The 20130-nt window shown below is 44.6% G+C and overlaps 5 protein-coding genes across 5 annotated transcripts; 1 reads left to right on the forward strand and 4 right to left on the reverse strand.

Moving 5' to 3' along the window:
- The first annotated feature begins 353 nt into the window (after window positions 1-353).
- On the forward strand, window positions 354-8230 carry ari-2 (E3 ubiquitin-protein ligase ari-2). The gene is made up of 3 exons (XM_017141305.3): window positions 354-1062; window positions 5847-7156; window positions 7219-8230. Exons 1-3 carry the CDS (start codon window positions 984-986, stop codon window positions 7363-7365), a joined length of 1536 nt encoding a protein of 511 aa, XP_016996794.1. The 5' UTR covers window positions 354-983; the 3' UTR covers window positions 7366-8230.
- Window positions 8231-8514: 284 nt separating this feature from the next.
- Window positions 8515-9714, reverse strand: LOC108057155 (uncharacterized). Its single transcript, XM_017141307.3, has 2 exons — window positions 9239-9714; window positions 8515-9185 (listed from the first exon to the last, which is right to left on the reverse strand). Exons 1-2 carry the CDS (start codon window positions 9623-9625, stop codon window positions 8712-8714), a joined length of 861 nt encoding a protein of 286 aa, XP_016996796.2. The 5' UTR covers window positions 9626-9714; the 3' UTR covers window positions 8515-8711.
- A 29-nt stretch (window positions 9715-9743) lies between these two features.
- Oatp58Da (Organic anion transporting polypeptide 58Da) lies at window positions 9744-12073 on the reverse strand. Its single transcript, XM_044395884.2, is given in 6 exon segments — window positions 9744-9921; window positions 9979-10304; window positions 10307-11187; window positions 11243-11554; window positions 11611-11840; window positions 11895-12073. Coding segments are annotated over 6 exon segments (2106 nt in total).
- Window positions 12074-12382: 309 nt separating this feature from the next.
- Window positions 12383-14649, reverse strand: Oatp58Db (Organic anion transporting polypeptide 58Db). Its single transcript, XM_017141298.3, has 5 exons — window positions 14510-14649; window positions 14227-14456; window positions 13840-14163; window positions 12617-13784; window positions 12383-12560 (listed from the first exon to the last, which is right to left on the reverse strand). The coding sequence occupies exons 1-5, from the start codon at window positions 14647-14649 to the stop codon at window positions 12383-12385; spliced, it is 2040 nt and encodes a 679-aa protein (XP_016996787.2).
- A 215-nt stretch (window positions 14650-14864) lies between these two features.
- Oatp58Dc (Organic anion transporting polypeptide 58Dc) lies at window positions 14865-19167 on the reverse strand. The gene is made up of 7 exons (XM_017141299.3): window positions 18216-19167; window positions 17764-17993; window positions 17369-17701; window positions 15795-16657; window positions 15603-15734; window positions 15228-15547; window positions 14865-15171 (listed from the first exon to the last, which is right to left on the reverse strand). Exons 1-7 carry the CDS (start codon window positions 18533-18535, stop codon window positions 14997-14999), a joined length of 2373 nt encoding a protein of 790 aa, XP_016996788.2. The 5' UTR covers window positions 18536-19167; the 3' UTR covers window positions 14865-14996.
- Between the last annotated feature and the right edge of the window lie 963 nt (window positions 19168-20130).

Raw genomic sequence — 20130 nt, forward strand, 5'->3', positions numbered from 1 at the left:
CTATTGAGTGACACTTTCGATGTTTTTCCGTAAACTTTTAATACTTTTCCGATAGTAACAAATTTAATAACAATTCGGGTAATAACCTTATTTTTATGTCGACCCAAAACGTTTTAAAGCCCTAAAGCTTATATGAAGAATGACCTAAGGTCATGGTTCCACGTTATTATCCCATTTTAAAGTTAAAAAATGATTAATGATGATTTAAAAAACCCTTTTATAAATTGCTGATGAGCCGACTTATAAACGAAAAACCGTCAAATGCCTTGAACACCTGATTTAATCGTATGACCGCTATCGATACTAAACTTTCGATAGTTTCGCAGAACCCCAGTCCCTGCTGTATCGATAGTATCGTCAGTGGTTGCCCAGCACTAGAAAGACAAAGACAAAGAAGAAACAAAATCAAAATGTTCTATGCAAAAGCTGTGCTCGCTTGAAACGCAAAAAGTTAGTGACAACTGGCGAGTGCTGTGCGTTTTCTGCATTGCCAGTGGTGCATAGACTTGGTCTAAAAATAGCGGAAGATGAAAATAAACTGCAGGGAAATCAGAAACACCTTGAGTTGAGTGCAACGGCTGTGCGAGTGCGAGTGTGTGTGCGTGAGAGCGAGAGGGCGCGTGTGTGTGTATGCATGTGGATAAACGAAAATAAAACAAGGGACCTCTCCCCGCCGACGAATAGCAACCCCCCGCAAGGTTCATCCGGGAAACTGCATCATCGCTCTAAATCGGCCACTATCCATTATCCACCATCCCTCCTTCCCCCATCCCCGTTGTCCTTCATCCACCGCCTGGAAAAAAAATAACAACAGCAACCACCAGCGCCCTTACAACAACTGTTACAAAAGAGCAAGCGGAAGAGAGGCACCCCCCGCACACACACACTCTCGCACACGGAGTGTCCTCGCCAGGATTTCGAGTTCCCAACCAAACATCCCGTGCCCAAATCCAAATCTAAATCCCAATCGCCAATTGCCCGAGATGGACTCTGATATCGAAATGGATCTGGAATCGGACAACGATGGGGAGTACGACGACGACTACGATTACTACAACACAGGTAAGATAATCATAGTACAGTGGAAGTATACTAAAGGGTTTCCTCCTGACAACAATCAGCCATCGATTTAACTGAGGCCAAATGGGGGTACGAGTGTTTCTGTGAGGAACTACACTCACACACACTCACAAGGCAGTTGGTTTGGTTATTCACCTTTTTGGGAGGCCCATAAGACCCGAGAATTTGCATTCAGCACTTGACATTCGCCTTGGGTTCCACTACCAAGCCCCCACGCCCCCCTTTCGGTCCCCGCCCTTTCTTCGCTGACCATGAAGCTGAAATTATGGAATTGAACTTGAAACCAACACACACGCACGTAGCTACAGAGAGGGAAAAAGGGGGTTTATTCAGGAAAATGCTAAAGCTTCAATGATAAATTTACAAAATTGTGTTTCAATAGTTTTCTATTAGTATTTCAATAATACAGATTTCCTAATAAAAGAATTACAGCAATTAAATTAACCAGCATTAGCCTAAATTTAATCAAAAGTTGAATAATTCCAACGTCCTTATCACTATGGACGGCAGTCCATGTAGTGACGAAGCGCACCAGGAGAGTGTGCGAAGGCGACTACTATATATACACGAAGAAATGAAAATCTACTGTGATGGTCCGATCATAATGAATGATACACCTATCGAAAGGTATTGCGAAAACTAACAGGATTGCATACCAAGACTCTAAGAAAATCAATTGGCTTGGGAGAGAGAGCGGTGAAAGTGAAAAAGTGAAAATTTCGAAATTGGGAGCTGTTGGGGCCGGTGGGGATAAATGCCCCCTCGCAATATTTTAGTTGTATTCCTTTTGAAAATACCCGTCGAATGAGGGGTCATTTGTCAAAATCCGACGCTCCGTTCAAAAGTTATAGCCAAAATAAGATTTTATGTGCATAAAGTTAGCAATGCAACTTTTGAAAATGCAAATTTTTTTCTATCGACAATTTGCCGTTATTTATCCGTAAATTATTCGTGAAAGAAAAAAATTTGCCGCTCAATTATTTTTAAAATTATGAGATGTTCTGCTAAGTTGATATCAACTTAGCAGAACACCCCCACTAAAGTTCAAAATTTCCAAAATCTTTTCTAATGGGAATTTGCCGTTATTTATTCGTAAATGATTCGCGAAAGAAAAAAATTTGTTGCTCTTGTTTTAACCTTTTTTTAATAATAGTTGTTCTGCTAACATATGTATGTACAACGCGGACGGTAGCAGAGCTCTGCTGACGTCGACGTCAAATGTGTAAAATTCCCGCGAATTCTGCGTCCTGGAGGTTTATTAATTTCTGCAGTGAGTCTGAGTCAATATTATTTACAGAATTACACATAATCAAAAGTTAAAAATTTTAAACATGAAAAATGGATGTTGCTTCTCACAGAAGCAGAATTCGCGGAAATTTTACACATTTGACGTCGACGTCAGCAGAGCTCTGCTACCGTCCGCGTTGTACATACATATGTTAGCAGAACAACTATTATTAAAAAAATGTTAAAACAAGAGCAACAAAATTTTTTCTTTCGCGAATCATTTACGGATAAATAACGGCAAATTCCCATTAAAAAAGATTTTGGATATTTTGGACTTTAGTGGGGGTGTTCTGCTAAGTTGATATCAACTTAGCAGAACAACTATGTGTTTTAAAAAAAAAATGTTAAAACAAGAGCAACAAAATTTTTTCTTTCGCGAATCATTTACGGATAAATAACGGCAAATTCCCATTAGAAAAGATTTTGGAAATTTTGAACTTTAGTGGGGGTGTTCTGCTAAGTTGATATCAACTTAGCAGAGCAACTATGTGTTTTAAAAAAAAAATGTTAAAACAAGAGCAACTAAATTTTTTCTTTCGCGAATCATTTACGGATAAATAACGGCAAATTCCCATTAAAAAAGATTTTGGAAATTTTACACTTTGGTATGGGTGTTCTGCTAAGTTGATATCAACTTAGCAGAGCAACTATGTGTTTTAAAAAAAAAATGTTAAAACAAGAGCAACTAAATTTTTTCTTTCACGAATAATTTACGGCAAAATAACGGCAAATTCCCATTAAAAAAGATTTTGGATATTTTGGACTTTAGTGGGGGTGTTCTGCTAAGTTGATATCAACTTAGCAGAACAACTATGTGTTTTAAAAAAAAAATGTTAAAACAAGAGCAACAAAATTTTTTCTTTCGCGAATCATTTACGGATAAATAACGGCAAATTCCCATTAGAAAAGATTTTGGAAATTTTGAACTTTAGTGGGGGTGTTCTGCTAAGTTGATATCAACTTAGCAGAACAACTATGTTTTTTTAAAAAAACAATGTTAAAACAAGAGCAACTAAATTTTTTCTTTCACGAATAATTTACGGCAAAATAACGGCAAATTCCCATTAAAAAAGATTTTGGATATTTTGAACTTTAGTGGGGGTGTTCTGCTAAGTTGATATCAACTTAGCAGAACATCTCATAATTTTAAAAATAATTGAGCGGCAAATTTTTTTCTTTCACGAATAATTTACGGATAAATAACGGCAAATTGTCGATAGAAAAAAATTTGCATTTTCAAAAGTTGCATCGCTAACTTTATGCACATTAAGATTTTCTTCGTCTTCCCAAAATGAAAATTTAATTCTGTTTGTCAGTTTGTCAGTTTGTCCAAAACATGTTTTTTAAGTTTTGAAAATTTGATATGACGTCCATCACATCGATATAACAAAATTTTGTTCTACCACTTTTGGAAAAACTCGCTAGTTTAGCGGGAAAACAGCTATAAATAGCTAAAATTCGGAATTCCGTAACTTCTATACTACTAAAGCTACAGACTTGTGCTGCATCTCGTTTGAAAGGTATTTTTAAATGCTATAAACCCCCTCTATATGCAATTTGTGTAAATGTAATAGTTAAAAAGATATGAACAAAAGACATTTTTTTTAAACTTTCTTTTTAGCTTTTTTTTAATTTTCTCAAAAACGGCTCTAACGATTTTCTTTACAACTTTAAACAGTATAGCCCTTAAGATTCCTTAAATTTTGGTATATAACACATTACTGTAAAAAGTCACGTTTAAAAGTTATTTTTATACGAAAATAGCCACTTTTGCCAGCTCGAACAACTAACGCTCCCTGAGTATTGAATTTTATGTGAGGGTATACGAACTGTATTTTAGGGTCATGGAATCAGCAAATTTGCACTTAAGAGTTCCATATAGGAATCTTTTGTTCTACGACTTTTGGAAAAAACCGCTACTTCAGCGGGAAAAAAGCTAAAAATAGCTAAATTTCGTTAGTTTGTAAGTTCAACACTACTAAAGCTACAGACATGTGCTATAACTCGTTTAAAAGGTATTTTGATATACTTCATCGCCTTTTTAACTTAATTCGTTTAAATAAAATGGCTTACAAATTATGATTGACCAATTTAAATTTAAATGTATATAGTAGCTCCTATGAGAGCAAATGTAAACAAACAAAAACTTCTGATATCAAATAAAAACACCTCTTAACGAGGTAAAAAACTAGTGACGAACGCACCTTCAACATACAAAAGTTCTGATATCAGCATTTGTGACGAAAAATTATTACACTCGTCATTAAATAGACTTTCTAATATTTTCTCATTCGGCACGCTGCAATAGAAAATGCCTGTAAAGGGAAAAGGGCTGGAATAGTTTGCTAGGGCGGCCCGAATGAGAAAATATTAGAAAGTCTATTTAATGACGAGTGTAATAATTTTTCGTCACAAATGCTGATATCAGAACTTTTGTATGTTGAAGGTGCGTTCGTCACTAGTTTTTTACCTCGTTAAGAGGTGTTTTTATTTGATAGTGGTAAATATTGGAAGTCTTGAAATCATTATGATTTCAAAAATATCAGATTTAGAAATACATAATTTTTTTTATTCTTGAATTCAAGATACAAATCCTAAAAAACGTGTAATTTCTCTCAGTGCTTGGGCAAGTACAATTCGTAGTTGCGAGTTGCGACTGATTGCGAGGTTTGTGTTTTGTGGCTGGGCTTCATTATTGGCCGCCACTCCGCTCACGCTCTTCGCAGCTCCACAACCAACACCAGCACACACACACACACACCACCACCACCTCAGGTGCGTGCTCAAGTACACAGTTGCATTTTGTTTTGTGCCTGCTCTTCCGTCAACTCGGTCTCCGCTTCTTGACCTGTCCCTTATTGTTCCGACCTGGCCAAGACGCCGCGTAGCACAGCCTTCAATCAGATACCCGTAACGTCGGAACATCGAGCATTTCTATGGCAGCCTTGTCGAGCGGCTTGTTTTCGTGAATTAGCCAAAGGGCATGGCTAACAAAGTGCAGGATAGCAATCTTTTACGATCCGACTAAGCCCTACTTGGTATACAAAAGTATTCCTAAACTGTTATAGTTTCAGGCTATGAAAAGATTATGTTTTACTCCTTGTTAAACAAAACTATTCTTTCCCAACTTATGTAACTGACGAGACCACTGTAACTGTAACCAGTTTCATACAATAAGGGATTAAAAGTATCCAATTGTATGCAACTCCAATGTTAACTCAAAGTCCCTTACAATCAACCCTTGTTGTGTTAAATTTCCGTTCTAGTAATGAAAGTAAGCAATTTAGTTTAAATTACAAACGAAGTACTTACAATAAGAATTGTAGTACCTACTTTTTAATTTGTTTTGGGAAAAATGTTATTATTGTTATTTATTTTTAAGGTAAATAAATTATATTATAAATCCAAAAATTAAGTTTGTTAAAATAATTTTCAACCACTTAAGACCTTTAACTAATTTATATTCCCCACCCTTACAGGCGAGGACTGCGATGTGGAGCGCTTGGATCCGAAACGGGCCGATCCCGAGTACTTCGAGTTCGACTGCCTCACGGTGGAGGACATCGAGAAACTGCTCAACGAGCGCGTGGAGAAGCTGAACACCATCCTGCAGATCACGCCCTCGCTGGCCAAGGTGCTGCTGCTGGAGCACCAGTGGAACAACGTGGCCGTTGTGGAGAAGTACCGCCAGGACGCCAACGCGCTGTTGGTGACGGCGCGCATCAAGCCGCCTACGGTGGCCGTGGCGGATACCGCCTCGACGAGTGCGGCTGCGGCGGCGGCCAGTGCCCAGCTGCTGCGACTGGGGAGCAGCGGATACAAGACGACGGCCTCGACGGCGCCGCAGTATCGCAGCCAGATGTGCCCCGTTTGCGCCAGCTCCCAGCTGGGCGACAAGTTCTACAGCCTGGCCTGCGGCCACTCGTTCTGCAAGGACTGCTGGACCATTTACTTCGAGACGCAGATTTTCCAGGGCATCTCCACGCAGATCGGCTGCATGGCCCAAATGTGCAATGTCCGGGTGCCCGAGGACCTGGTGCTGACGCTGGTCACGCGTCCCGTGATGCGGGACAAGTACCAGCAGTTCGCGTTCAAGGACTACGTCAAGTCGCACCCGGAACTGCGCTTCTGTCCCGGGCCCAACTGCCAGATAATTGTGCAATCATCGGAGATCTCCGCCAAACGTGCCATCTGCAAGGCTTGCCACACGGGCTTCTGCTTCCGGTGCGGCATGGACTACCACGCGCCCACCGACTGCCAGGTGATCAAGAAGTGGCTGACCAAGTGCGCCGACGACAGCGAGACGGCCAACTACATCAGCGCCCACACCAAAGACTGCCCCAAGTGTCACATATGCATCGAGAAGAACGGCGGCTGCAATCACATGCAGTGCTTCAACTGCAAGCACGACTTTTGCTGGATGTGCCTGGGCGACTGGAAGACGCACGGCTCCGAGTACTACGAGTGCTCGCGCTACAAGGACAACCCCAACATTGCCAACGAGTCGGTGCACGTGCAGGCGCGTGAGGCGCTCAAGAAGTACCTGCACTACTACGAGCGCTGGGAGAACCACTCCAAGTCCCTGAAACTCGAGCAGCAGACGATCGACCGGCTGCGCCAGCGGATCAACTCCAAGGTGATGAACGGCAGCGGCACCTGGATCGACTGGCAGTATCTCTTCAACGCGGCGGCACTGCTGGCCAAGTGTCGATACACCCTGCAGTACACCTATCCCTACGCCTACTACATGGAGGCGGGTTCGCGTAAGAATCTCTTCGAGTACCAGCAGGTTGGTCTGGGTGAATTTTTATTCTGGCTAGCTATCAAATTACAAATGTTTTTCCCCTGCAGGCACAACTGGAGGCCGAGATCGAGAACCTGTCGTGGAAAATTGAGCGCGCCGAGACAACGGACCTGGGCGATCTGGAGAATCAAATGGACATCGCCGAGAAGCGCCGCACCACCCTACTGAAAGACTTCTTCCCAGTGGATGCATAGGCAACTGACACGCTTCCAGGGCCAGCGGAACAGACTGCTTGTCCCGTTTAGCACAAATAACCTTGATTGACTGTTGACAGGCCGAAGGAACGCGACGTGACACGACAGTATAGAGACGCTTATTTAAATTAAATTATACACATATTTACATGTATCCATCTAGCAGTAGACCGAACGACGAGTAGCTAATTTTTAAATTAAACTAATAATCAAGTGCATATAGACTAGACTACGTAGCATAGAGCATAGTCGACTACTTGAAGTATAATTACTATAGTTGTGACATACGAAATCACTCAAAATGATCGGTGTAACTGCAATACAACGCCTTGCGCAGAACGTTAACGATAGTAGCTATAGCCCTAGCCATAGCGTTAGCTATACCATAACTATAACTATAAATCTAGCAATTGACTAACCAGACGCATTTCAGTGGCCAAGTGTTCCAACAGTTTTCCAAAAACTAGCCCAAACGACCCGACGAAATGCAGAAACAATTCTAAATTTATAGCGCTGCAAGTCAAGCAATTATAGATTAAAGACCGCGTATAGAGATCGGTCCGTCGGCTAGACTCTAAGTTTTAAATCTCGTATGAACCCAGGGCTGAGCAGCAGCCGGGCTAACAGCATCAAGTATTCGTAATTTGTATCTCGTAACTAACCGCAGCACATCAATCGAACGCAAAAAGTCTTGAATTATAACGAAACTAGGTACTCCCCCGTCCCCCAATCCCGTTCCTTTCGATTCTCACTTGATTCTCGATTAACGTTGTAAGCTGAATCATAAATTATATTCTAGGATTACGCTATGTATGTATGCTTATGCGACTGAATTTGAATTAAATTTACACTAGATATACAACTACACGGAACAAGTGATTTTTGGACTGTGGATTCCAAGCTTGCGAAAGGAGCTTTGCAGCAGAAGCTAAGGTGAAGCTCCAACGATTTGAGCGATTTGGAGCCAAGCTTTTACTCAATTTTAAGTTCCCATTGAGATTTTGAGTTTTACTCGAATTTATTTTGAGCCCATGTTCCTTTCAGATGTTCTATGTTTAAAAAGCAATATGGATTAATTTGGGTTCTTAAATTTATTATATTTTCATATCATTATTTCGTTATTTTACTAGTATTCTGACCGTTGAGGGTTTTGTCCTTATGGTATAACTGTTATACTCGAATTTATTTTGAGCTCATGTTCCTTTTAGATTTTATTTTTGATAAGCAATTTATAGGGATATAGAACAAAATGTATTATATTTTTTTTATATAATTAGTTTGTTAATTTTTCTAGTATTCTGTCCGTTATTTTTGTCCGTTCAGGGGATTTATAGGCATATTTTGTCTTATTTCTTACTGCTCTTCCTACTTTTCCTGCTGGCCCGAGTACTCTTTCTACTCTTTCTGCTCTTCCTCGTACTCTTCCGGCTCTTTCGAGTACTCCTCCTTGAGGGCGAGGGCATCAATGGTTTTTCTGCCGGAAGTTGGCTGGCCAGGGTGAACAATCGGCACTCGGAATGCTCCTTCAGCAGGCTGTTGGCAAACTTCTTGACTCCGGATATCTTCGTCACCCTAACATTGTTCATATTCTCCACTTTCATGGCGGGATAGACCTCCACGTCGCAGCAGTTCTTTATAAGCAGAAGGTCGCTGTTGTTCGTGATGGGATACCGGAAGTAGAGATCGTTCCCGCAATCCAAGCACTTGTTCTTCAGGCGCTTCAGCTGGAATTTGATCGGATAGCATCGACCCACTATGGTGTTATTGTCTAGGATAACCGAGTGTTGGTAGGTGGGTTTGGGCCGGGGCCGCTTGGTCCACTGAGGAATGGGGGGTTTTTTAAATGAATAGAGAGATGAGAATCTATTCCTACCTCCTTTAGGTGTAAATTAGTTTGAAGTGGCCTGCACGCCGCCGAGCAGAGATTGGGTCGCAGATTCTGCTCCTGGGCCACGCACATGGTGCAGCACCTGAGCTTATCCTTGTCGGACTCCAGGAGCGGACGCCCCTTGCTGCACTCTGCCCGGATGTTGATCTCCTGCCGCACAGGACCTTCCGGTTCGATGGTGGCCTGTACATTCGCCTGCGGCTCGATAATGGCATGAACGACATCCGCCTGCGGCTCAACTACGCTTCCTTTGGGCGTTGATACCCTGTAGTCAATGCAGGGACCGCAGGAGGACTCGAAACATTTCCTACATTTACCATCGACCCAATTTTTCTGTATCCATCGCCGACAACTGCTTTCCGGAGCGGACATTTTAAAGGCCAAAAAGGATTTTAACCAGGAAGACAAACAATTTGGATATGTAATGGAGCGGTAAAAAAGTGAAGCTCCATTCAAAGCTTGTTTATTTGGCTTAAAACGGAATAATGTATTAATTCTCTGGAGATTTGGAATCCACTGTTTTCAATTCGACTTCCTTATTATTGGAATCGCCCTTGGGTAAATCCTCTTCATCAAATATCTTGAGATTCTTGGCATGATACCAAACAGAAATATTGAGAAAGCCGCCCAAAAATATAAAAGATGCGGCTGTTAGATTTAAAGCGTATCTGCAAATGGAAATTATCAATAAATATATCTAAGTTGTAAGTCTGGGGACTGCCCACCTCAAAGATTTCGTATCGTAGAGCCAACAGTTTCCCTTGTTCGTACAGGTCTTGCCCCACACCAAGCAATAGTTATCGATCAGCCAGCCGAAGAAAATAGGACTTGGAATAAATCCAAGTAAAGAAGCTACCATGGAGCCCAATCCCAGAGCAAACGTCTTGTCTTCCGGGGGCATGCAGCGCAGGGCGATGAGCAGATTCGTTGATTTACTAGATGCTCCCACGAGTTTTAGGAAGCACATCACCGCCAGAAACACCAGGAACTCGTTGAAGCAGTCGACTGGACAGGTTCCGTCTACAGCGAATTGGGACTGAAATGAAGGGAGTCATAAATAAAATAGTTACCTAATGACTGGTTATCACCCACCTCAGAACCAGAGATCAGGCTGGAAGAATCCATGCACTGGCAACCCGTGTAAATGGTCCTTCCCAAGGCATCCTTCGTCCTTTCCGTACAACCCGCATGGCAGGCGGAGATGTAGGTGATGTTATCGGGACTGCAGACCGGGGCATAGTGCACATAGTCGCAGTGACAGGACGCACTGCAGCTGTTTCCAGCGGACAAGGTGGTCAGGGAATTCAGCCTGTCGCTACCTTCACATCCGATGGCCACATAGCACAGAATTCCCGCGACCGTCACGAAATCCACAATGGCATTCCAGCAGGCCATTGACCTGGCACTCGGCCTGTACTTGGAGATCACGTAGCCGGAGATGAGGACTCCCGCGGCGGAAAATCCCAGGGCCACCGTTCCCGTGGCCATCGTAGCCGTAGCCGCCGACTGCCTATACTGCGTTTCGATGTACTTCGGCGTGAATATCCAGTAGGCCATGTAGCCGAAGAAGTAGAGAATGGAGGCCATGGTGTTGTAGACATACACCTTATTCCTCGCCAGCCGCCTAACTGTTTTCATCATGTCGCCAAAGGATCGCTCCTTGATGGGCAGTGACTGCCTTCGTTCCGCGTGCTTCAGTTGCAGCCGCCTCCTTCTCGAACTGGGCAGCTCCTTGGGAAACATGAACAGCAGCAGGGCAGAGATCAAGGTCGCGGCAGCCAGGACTAGCCAGCCCAGCCACCAGGCGCCCAGCCATCGCGGATCCTCCCGGCCAATCAGTGGCTCCAGCGAGGGCTCAATGTACAGACGCAGGCAGAGAGCAGCCAAGGAGTAGCCAATAGCTGGTCCCAGCATCCTCAGGAATGTCGACATGCCTAGTATTATAATTAACCTTAATAAATATAACCAGTCTTCAACTTTAATACTTACTTAACATGGCTGGTGTCTTGGACTTGGTGGCATTGTCGTCCATGTAGGCGATGCCCAGGGTATAGAAAAGAGCCTGGCCCACTCCCGAGATGAGTTGGGCCACAAATAGGAACACCTGCGGCACCCACTGACCCTCCTCCTGGACACATCCTGCTGCCCCAGTCTGGCACAATTTCTTATCCCTTTCTTGCCTGGCCAAGGTCTCGTTAACCTGTCCGAATTCCCGGGTCAACTTGAGGGCATCTTCGCCAGCGCCGTAGAGAAAATGCAGGGAGCTGGTTAGCAGGCAGAAGGCCACGATGGTCAGTAATCCTAAACGGGACACTATCAGATGTATTGGGGAAAACGGAACTCAGATCCTAACTCACCGATTCCCATCCAGCGGGGTCGATGGCCGTTTCCAGCATAATAGCCCAGGAGAGCGGCTGTTAACATGGTACTTATGTCATTACCCACCGATATAATGCCGGAAGTCTTTGTTGGGATCTTGTAGCGCTTCTCCAAGGTCGTAATGGTGCCGTTGAAGTAAGCAAAGGTCATTGTCATCACACAGCCAGCTAACCCATAGAGGATAACGTACATCTTTTCAGTAGCAAATCTGAAACAGGCATACCCTTAGGATTTATTTGTTTTGATAAGGGTTTCCCATTACCTTTGCATAAAAGGACCCCTGAAAACCCAGAATCCACAAGAAGTGTCTTTACATTCTTCTTCTCCTTCCGTTTCATCGTTGCTGGATTCTTTTAACTTTTCCGCGATTACAAATGGCTTTTCAATAAAGGGCAGCGTTTCACTTGTCTCCAAAGTTCCCTGTTTTCGGTCTTCTGCCATACTTCAACTTTCATCTCCAAACAGCGCGAATACACTGATTGTGCTATCACGGATAACCCCACCATATAGACTGCATCTCTTGTGTAAACGGCTTTAAGATCTTATCAAGTCACTCAGATTAGACAGTGAGGATCAGACAGGCGACATTTATATACTATGCATGGAAATTACATTTTAAGAACTGTTAATTGACGGGACAACCTTATCTTTTTCGGAAACGTGTGAAATTCGCCCACAATCTTTTGTGGGCCACGTATCCCCCGATAAAATTATGCACAAACAAGTAAAAGAATTTAATTATATCGTTTTTTATTTTGTATCGCTTTCTTTTGGTTTTTGCTTAAGTTCCATTTCTTCAATCTGATTGTTTTGGGGCGCTGTTTCCTCTTCATCAAAGACTTTCATATTCTTCGCATGATACCAGACACCAATGTTCCAGAAACTTCCCAGGAAAATCAGAGAAGCACACACTAGGTTCATAGTGTACCTAAAAAGGAAATATATTTTGTTTAATTTAGTTTACTCCATTATAGAACCACTCACCTCAAGGACTTTGTGTCGTATATCCAGCAGTTACCCTTGGAGCTGCAGGTCTTTCCCCAAACCAGACAATAGCTGTCCAGCATCCAGCCAAAGACAATGGGGCTGGGAATGAAGGTGAGCACGGAGTAAACCATACTGCCGAAGCCCAGGGAAAATGTTTTATCCTTCGAGGGAACACAACGCAGGGCTAGGAGCAGGTTACTCGACCTCCCAGTGGCGCCCACGAACTTAAGGAAGCACATGACCACCATGAAGATGACGAACTGCTTGCTGCAGTCCACCGGACAGGCTCCATCCAAGGCGATCTGCGATTGGGCATCAAGTGAGAAGTTAGAGAAGTCGGAAGTCAGGTTAAGGGCATTGCCCATGCACCGACAGCCCGTGTAAATAATCCTTCCCAGTTCGTCCAACCCCTTTTCGGTGCATCCCGCGTGGCAGGCGGATATATAGGTGATATTCTCAGGACTGCAAACCGGAGCGTAGTACACGTATTCACAGTCACACGAGGCACTGCAACTATCGCCAGTCGGCACAATGGACATGGAATTGGCCCGGTCACCCTCGTCGCATCCCACCAGAACATAGCAAATTAGTCCGGCCACCGTGAGGTAGTCCACCACAAAGTTCCACGCAGCCATGGCCCGGGCACTCGGCTTGTACTTGGAGATCACCCAGCCGGAGATCAGAACTCCCGCTGCCGAGAATCCCAGGGCCCAAGTGCCCGTGGCCATGGTGGCTGTCGATGCCGACTGTCGGTACTGGATCTCTATATACTTCGGGGTGAATATCCAGTAGGGCATGTAGCCGAAGAAGTAGAGTATCGAGGCCAGCATATTGTACACGTACACCTTGTTGGCGGCCAGTCGCTTGAGGGAGCCCAGCATGTCCTGGAGGGAGCGCTCCGCCAGCGGGGTATCCTCTTCGCCTTCTGCCTTTAAACGCCTGGCCTTGGCCCGGGGCAACTCCTTGGGAAACATGCCCACAAAGAAGGCCGAGATGGTCAGAATGAAGGTGAGGAGAATCCAACCCAGCCACCAGGCACCCATCCAGCGGGGATCTTTCGTGGTGATCAGCGGCTTCTTGAAGGGATCGATGTAGAGCCGGAGGCACAGGGAGACCATGGAGAAACCCATGGCAGGGCCCAGCATCCGCAAAAAGGTGCTCCAACCTTAGGTAAATCAAAAATTCATTATAGGTGTGATATCACCTATTTCGAAACATACTTAGCATGGCTGGCGTTTTGGAACTCGCGGAGTTGTCATCCATATAAGAGAGACCCGGAGCGTAGAAGAGAGAACACCCGATGCCGCCGATAAACTGAGCGATGAAGAACAGGACTACTGGCTTATAGTCCCCAGCTCCCTCTATACAATTGGAGTCCTTCTCATGACAAAGTGAGTCATTCTTCTCAGTGGAATTTACAGAAGAATTCACAACGGACTCCTCCAAACCGTACTCTTCTGTGAGTTGCAAGGCCTCTTCCCCAGCTCCGTAGAAAAAGTGCGGGGTCAACATGAGAAAGCAGAAAAGGGCTATAATGAGGAGGCCTGCAAAGGGGGTAAGAGATTTACTAACCAAACTAACGAATATTACTATTTTAAAGATGTTACCCAATGCAACCCAACGCGGGCGGTGTCCTCGACTCGCGTAGTAACTCAAAAGGGCCGAGGAGAAAACTGTGCTTATATCATTGCCCACCGTTATGAGTCCCGATATCTTGGTGGGTATATTAAAGCGCTTCTCCATCGTCGTAATGGTTCCGGTGAAGTAGGTAAAGGCCATGGCCAGAAAGCAGCTGGCTATTCCGTACATTATCACAAACATATGCGCAGTAGCAAATCTGCAGATCACAATGGCATTATGAAAAATCCGCACCTAAAAAGAATGATCTACCTCTGTAAAGCGGCCCCCTTGAATATTGAGAAACCACATGTGGTATCCGAAGAGTCCAGCTCTTCCTGCTTTTCACTCCCATTTCCGCCCGCCTCTTTATCCTTCAGAAACTTTGAGGACTCAATCTCTTCACTGGCCATGTCGATCCTTCACTGTCGAACTACTCCAAAACACTAAACCCCCAACTCAGAAGCAAGCCACAATCGGCTTGCCGCCGGGGGGTAAACAAAAAAGGCTTCGAGATAACGGATAACGACCTTCGCTTTTATAACTAAATCCCTCTGAGATTTATCTTTCTAATCGGGATCTGCTCTTTAATTGTCAGCAATCACCATACGAGTATATACAGTGGGGCAACCTTACTGATACAATACCGTTTATTATGGTACTGGACTCTACGGGGGAGGAATCACACATGGATATTGACAAATCAAGGCACCAAAACTCTCACTCTCACACAGCACTTAGGAGTAATAATAACTTAGGTCTAGATCTCGGTGTTCTTCTCGTTGCTGGCCTCCTCCTCGTGCTGGACAATCTGCATCTCCACCTCCTTGACGTCCTCGTCGAAGATTTTCAGATCCTTGGCGTAGTACCAGACGCCCAAATCGAAAATGGCCCCGATGGCAATAAAGACAGCAGCGGTGAAGTTCAGCGTGTACCTTGAAAGAAGGGTGATTTTAAACTTTAAGTTTGCATACTCTATTGAGAGACCCACCTCATGGAAAGCGGATCGTAGAGCCAGCAGTTTCCCTTGTTCGTGCAGGTCTTGCCCCACACCAGGCAGACCCTATCGAAGACCCAACCGAAGAATATCGGACTGGGAATGAAGGCCAGCATCGAGCAGAGGGTCATGCCAAAGCCCATGGCCGCCGTCTTGTCCTTTTCGGGGACACAACGTACGGAGACCAGGAAGTTGGAGGCCCTGCCACTGGCACCCACGAACTTAAGGCAGCACATCACGGCCAAAAAGGCCACGAATTGGGTCCAGCAGTTCACGGGACAGGCCCCGGGCATTGCCTGGCCATTCGCCAGACTCTTGAAAAGAATGAGGTGCTAATCATTCGAAGGTGTACTTGAAGCGTGGGCTTACCTCCAATGGACTGAGCATCGATGTGTCCTGACCAAAGTCATCGCTATTCAAATCGGAGCTGGTTAGGCGCTTGAATTGGCCCGTGGAATTGCCAGTGTCGTCGCCAGGAATGCAGGAGCAATCGTAGAAGATCTGCAGACATTTAAAAACATTTTATAATCTAGATTTTTTTACATTTCAGTATTTACCCACCTTTTTTCCTTCCGAGTTGACATGCAGACTTTTGCATCCCGCGTGGCAGGCTGATATGTAGGTCATGTTGTTCTCGCCACAAACTGGAGAGTAGCGGACGTAATCGCAGGAGCAGGCCGAATTGCAGGTGGTGGTGTTGCCCGCGAGGGAACTATCATGGATGTTGACAATCACGGAGCTTTCGTTACCCGGGCAGCCGATGAAGGCGTAGGCCAGGATACCGGCCACCGTGAGGAAGCCCACGATCACGTTCCAGGCGGCCATGTAGCGGGCCCTGGGTTTATAGCGGGAGATGATGAAGCCGGAGAGCAGGACTCCCACGGCGGAGAAGGCCAGGGCCACTGTTCCGGTGACCATGGACGAAGTGGCCGCCGACTGGCGATACTGCACTTCGATGTACTTGGGCGTGAATATCCAGTAGGGCGTATAGCCAACCAGGTAGAAAATGCTCGAGAGGGTGTTGCACATATAGGTCTTATTGGTGATCAGGCGGCGGAAGGTCTTCAGCATGTCCTGGAAGGAGGCTTTCCCTTCCGCGGGAGCCTTTTGGTCCAACTCGGCCGTTAGGCGTTCCTTCTCCGTACTCTTCATCGTTAGTCGCTCCTTTTCGCGCCTGCGATTCTCCTCCACCTTCCTGCGAGCCACTGCTCTGGGTAATTCTTTGGGGAACATCGAGAGGAAAACCCCTGAGAAGGAAAGCAGGCAGCCCATCACCAACCAGCCCAACCACCAGGCACCCAGCCAGCGCGGATCCTTGTTGTTGATCACCGGATGCATCTGCGGAGCGATGTACAGGCGCAGGCAGAAGGATGCCAAGGCGTAGCCAATGGCAGGACCCAACATGCGCAGGAAGTACGAGAGACCTGGTAAAATGGAGAAAGGATTTGCCATTTTAAATCTAAAAATATTCACATTATATCTAAATATTTCACTTTATTATGTTCAGTAAATGCCCCCGGCTGCACTTACGGCAATCTTCTAAGAGATAAGCATATCTTTTAAGTTAAAACTACAAAGCTTCATTAGTTTGACTAGCAGCTAAAGAAATATTTTCTTAAAGTCTGTAAAAAGATAACTCTTTATTATCTGACATTAAACAACAGAAATATTGAAGTAGAAAATGTATGTCCACTAAAGTTTTGTATACCCTTTCTTCTAAAGTATTCTTTTCTTGAAAAGTGCGGCACTTGAAGAATAAATCATGATTTGGTGGTGGGGTGGTTTTTGGAACAAATTTGTTGTTGCATACTTTTTGAATACCTTCATAACGGTCCTTCAGCTTAATAAATTTTAACATTTCAATATCTACTTGACTTGGATAAAAAGAAGGGGAAAGGTATGCATAAGTCGGTTATTTCCAGCCGTATATATTTTGGAAATTCCCAAACTTTTGCATATGGATGTTCTAGAAATGGCTCCTGAGTCAGCGTAAATGACTAAGATTTTTGCGATTATGTTAGCTTATCTCAATGGACTTACAAAAGGTTCAAGGCAACTTAGACATAGGAGATTAACCACCTGCCCCATCATAATTTTCTTCGGTTCCGGTTGGTTAGAACTAGTATGGCACTTACTCAGCAAGGCCGGTGTCTTGGACTTTTTAGTGTTGTCGTCCATGTAGGACACTCCCAAGGTGTAGTATAGGGATCCCCCGATTCCAGATATAAACTGCGCCACAAAGAGCAGGAGTTGGGGCGCAAAGTTCCCTTCACCGACTTCACATTCCGCCCCGCCGCCATTCAAACGACAAAGCGTCTTGGATCGCTGCTCCTCAATGGCCTCCATTGTGGCATTTTCATCGGGCATCCCGCCAAACTCCGAGGTCAGAGCCAGTGCATCCTCGCCGGGTCCGTAGAGGAAATGTGGTGCGGTGGTTAGAACGCAGAAACATACGATGGTTAGGAGACCTAAGTAAAGAAGAGGGCTCTAAATTTTTTTCTGGGAAACTTAATTCTTGTCCACATCTTACCAAACCCAATCCATCTCGGCCGATGACCCTTTCCCGCATAGTAGGCCAAAACCGCAGACACCAAAGTCTGGCTTATATCATTGCCCACCGATATAATGCCCGTGTTCTTCGAGGGTATCTTAAAGCGCTTCTCTATTGTGGTGATTGTGCCATTAAAGTAGGCATATGTCATTGAAAAGATGCAGCCCACGATGCCGTAGAGCAAAACGTATGCAGTTTGGTTGGCAAATCTAAAGGGGAAAATGTTAAGAAGGGTTTATATTGGTTTGGTTTAACAAATTAGAAGGATTAATGTGAAAAGTAATTTAAAGATATATAATACATATAAATTTACATTTGTTCCTAGCTTAATAGGATGAATTATATCCTTTTAATATAAAGATTATGCTGTATTTTTGTTCTCGAATGCTTTTTAAACATAACTTTTTTAAATAAAATTTGAGTTAACTTACCGTTGATAGAACCTTCCCTTAAATATCCAGAAGCCGCAGGTTACGTTCCTCTCCAGCGGAGATTCCTCCAGCAACTTGTTGATTTCCGCCGTCATGAGCCGATCCTGTTCGGACTTCTGTTTCTTCTTTTTGGACTTGCCTTTCTTCGGTGTGGCCTCCTCGCCGTCCAGATTGATTCCCGCCTCCTTTTCCTTGTCGTGGGTTTTGCCATTGTCCAGGAGTCGGGACTCAACGTCCGATTCGTCTCGGGATTCGGGGCTGCCAGTCTCCACATCCTGCTCCTCGGGTCCCAGGCTGCTGGGATTCTCGCTCTGCACCATCCTAGTTGGGGGTCTCCTCGGGTTGCGATCGCACTTGGTACATTGGTCTCTTCCGCTTTCGGGCACCGAACTCACACACAGTACTTGTATAGCTTGTACAGTCTCTCACAATAATTTTCTTAATTTTCGCGGGCAATTAGCTGGGTTCTGCGGTGAAATTTTCGGTTCTACAAAACAACCAGGCGCGTGGACGGTCGCGGATCGAGTGGCATGATGTGGTCCGGGGGCCACGGATCTTAACTGTATCGACGGACGGCCGGATCCCGACAGACTCTCCCAAGATTTGGCTCAAAATAGTGACGTTCCGACAGTTTGCATCAAATATTTTATCAAAATATTATCTCTGGCCCGGGTAATCACTCCCCTCCAGCCATTAAGCTAATCTTGGACGATTCCCGAGACACGTTGATGTCCGCTCATGCTGCTTCTGTTGACGCCTGCGAAATTTACAATTTGTTTGCGGGTTGAGTTCGGGTACTAAAATTATAAAATAGACAGCAAAAGTGTGTGATAAGGCCGGCAAGGCTCCAGACGGGACTTATCTTATAGCGCCGCCAGTGGGTTTTGGTGGGCTTGCATTTGCACATTGATGAGCACGTAAATCTCAGCCGAGTCATTGCCTGAGATTTCCAGGGAAATAAGATCTACATATGTAGTATATGGGGCTGCCCGCCCCCCGCGGACAAACACCATATATGCGTGCTCATTGTTTTTGTTTCGGATTAGGGACGAGGATCAATGTGATATAGTCACTATCGCTATCTCCGCTCGAGTGCCAAATTAGTTTAGTCACAGAGCTGCAGAGAGAGCGAATTCGTTTATTACCGTCTGTCCCGACGGGGCTTTCATTCACGCCCCCTCTCCGGAAAACAGAATCTTTCCCAATCCCTCAACGTGTGCTCTATTATTTAATGTGTACCAGTGGTACCCCCATGTGTGTGTCGGTATGTATGGCCTGTGTGTGCCCACAATTCACTTAGCATATTTAAATTAATGCGCTGCTTATCACTTGAACTTTATCTTGATTGTGCTGTTCTTGATAAATATTTGTATGGCAACTTTTCCAGAACTTCGCCCCTTGAACTTTTTCACACTTTGGGCTAATTTTTGTAATTTATTTGCCCTTGCATAACTTACGAGAGTAGGTATTACTATTTTAATTTGTTTTGTTTCTATCGCGCTCCTCGTATAAAAGTATCCAAGACGGTAGCCGAGACGATCTCAATTCGGACAAGACCGTAAACGAACTAAACTAAACTAATCTAAAGGCAGCGTGTTGTGGATGCTCCACGAAATGCTCACTCATCTCAGGAGGATTTCTCATATATTTCATTTGCCGAGCCCACTCAGAAAGCTTAGCTTTAGCTCCGACTTGGGTTCGGATTCGGATTCGGTTTCGGACTTGAGATCTTTAGCTTCGTATTTTCGACTGTGTCACTGACATCAATTCCGCGTCAAAATAGTTAGCTTGCAGGTACCTTACATATATGTAGCTACTGTTTACTAAATTGCCTACTCACAGTCAAATCGGCGGATGAATGACAGCGAATGAAAGTGAAACCGTTGAGTAATTATGGGCATTTACAAAGGGCATT

This window comes from Drosophila takahashii, chromosome 2R (assembly GCF_030179915.1).
Source record: "Drosophila takahashii strain IR98-3 E-12201 chromosome 2R, DtakHiC1v2, whole genome shotgun sequence".
Lineage (NCBI taxonomy): Eukaryota > Metazoa > Arthropoda > Insecta > Diptera > Drosophilidae > Drosophila > Drosophila takahashii.

Coding starts and splice junctions, on each gene's coding strand:
- ari-2 (XM_017141305.3), top strand. CDS start 984: ATGGACTCTGATATCGAAATGGATCTGGAATCGGACAACGATGGGGAG. Junction 1,063..5,846: donor CTACGATTACTACAACACAG/GTAAGATAATCA, acceptor CCACCCTTACAG/GCGAGGACTGCGATGTGGAG. Junction 7,157..7,218: donor ATCTCTTCGAGTACCAGCAG/GTTGGTCTGGGT, acceptor TTTCCCCTGCAG/GCACAACTGGAGGCCGAGAT.
- LOC108057155 (XM_017141307.3), bottom strand. CDS start 9,625: ATGTCCGCTCCGGAAAGCAGTTGTCGGCGATGGATACAGAAAAATTGG. Junction 9,186..9,238: donor CTAATTTACACCTAAAGGAG/GTAGGAATAGAT, acceptor CCCATTCCTCAG/TGGACCAAGCGGCCCCGGCC.
- Oatp58Db (XM_017141298.3), bottom strand. CDS start 14,649: ATGGCCAGTGAAGAGATTGAGTCCTCAAAGTTTCTGAAGGATAAAGAG. Junction 14,457..14,509: donor AAGGGGGCCGCTTTACAGAG/GTAGATCATTCT, acceptor TGTGATCTGCAG/ATTTGCTACTGCGCATATGT. Junction 14,164..14,226: donor CCCGCGTTGGGTTGCATTGG/GTAACATCTTTA, acceptor CCCCCTTTGCAG/GCCTCCTCATTATAGCCCTT.
- Oatp58Dc (XM_017141299.3), bottom strand. CDS start 18,535: ATGGTGCAGAGCGAGAATCCCAGCAGCCTGGGACCCGAGGAGCAGGAT. Junction 17,994..18,215: donor AAGGGAAGGTTCTATCAACG/GTAAGTTAACTC, acceptor TTTCCCCTTTAG/ATTTGCCAACCAAACTGCAT. Junction 16,658..17,368: donor CAAGACACCGGCCTTGCTGA/GTAAGTGCCATA, acceptor CCATTTTACCAG/GTCTCTCGTACTTCCTGCGC.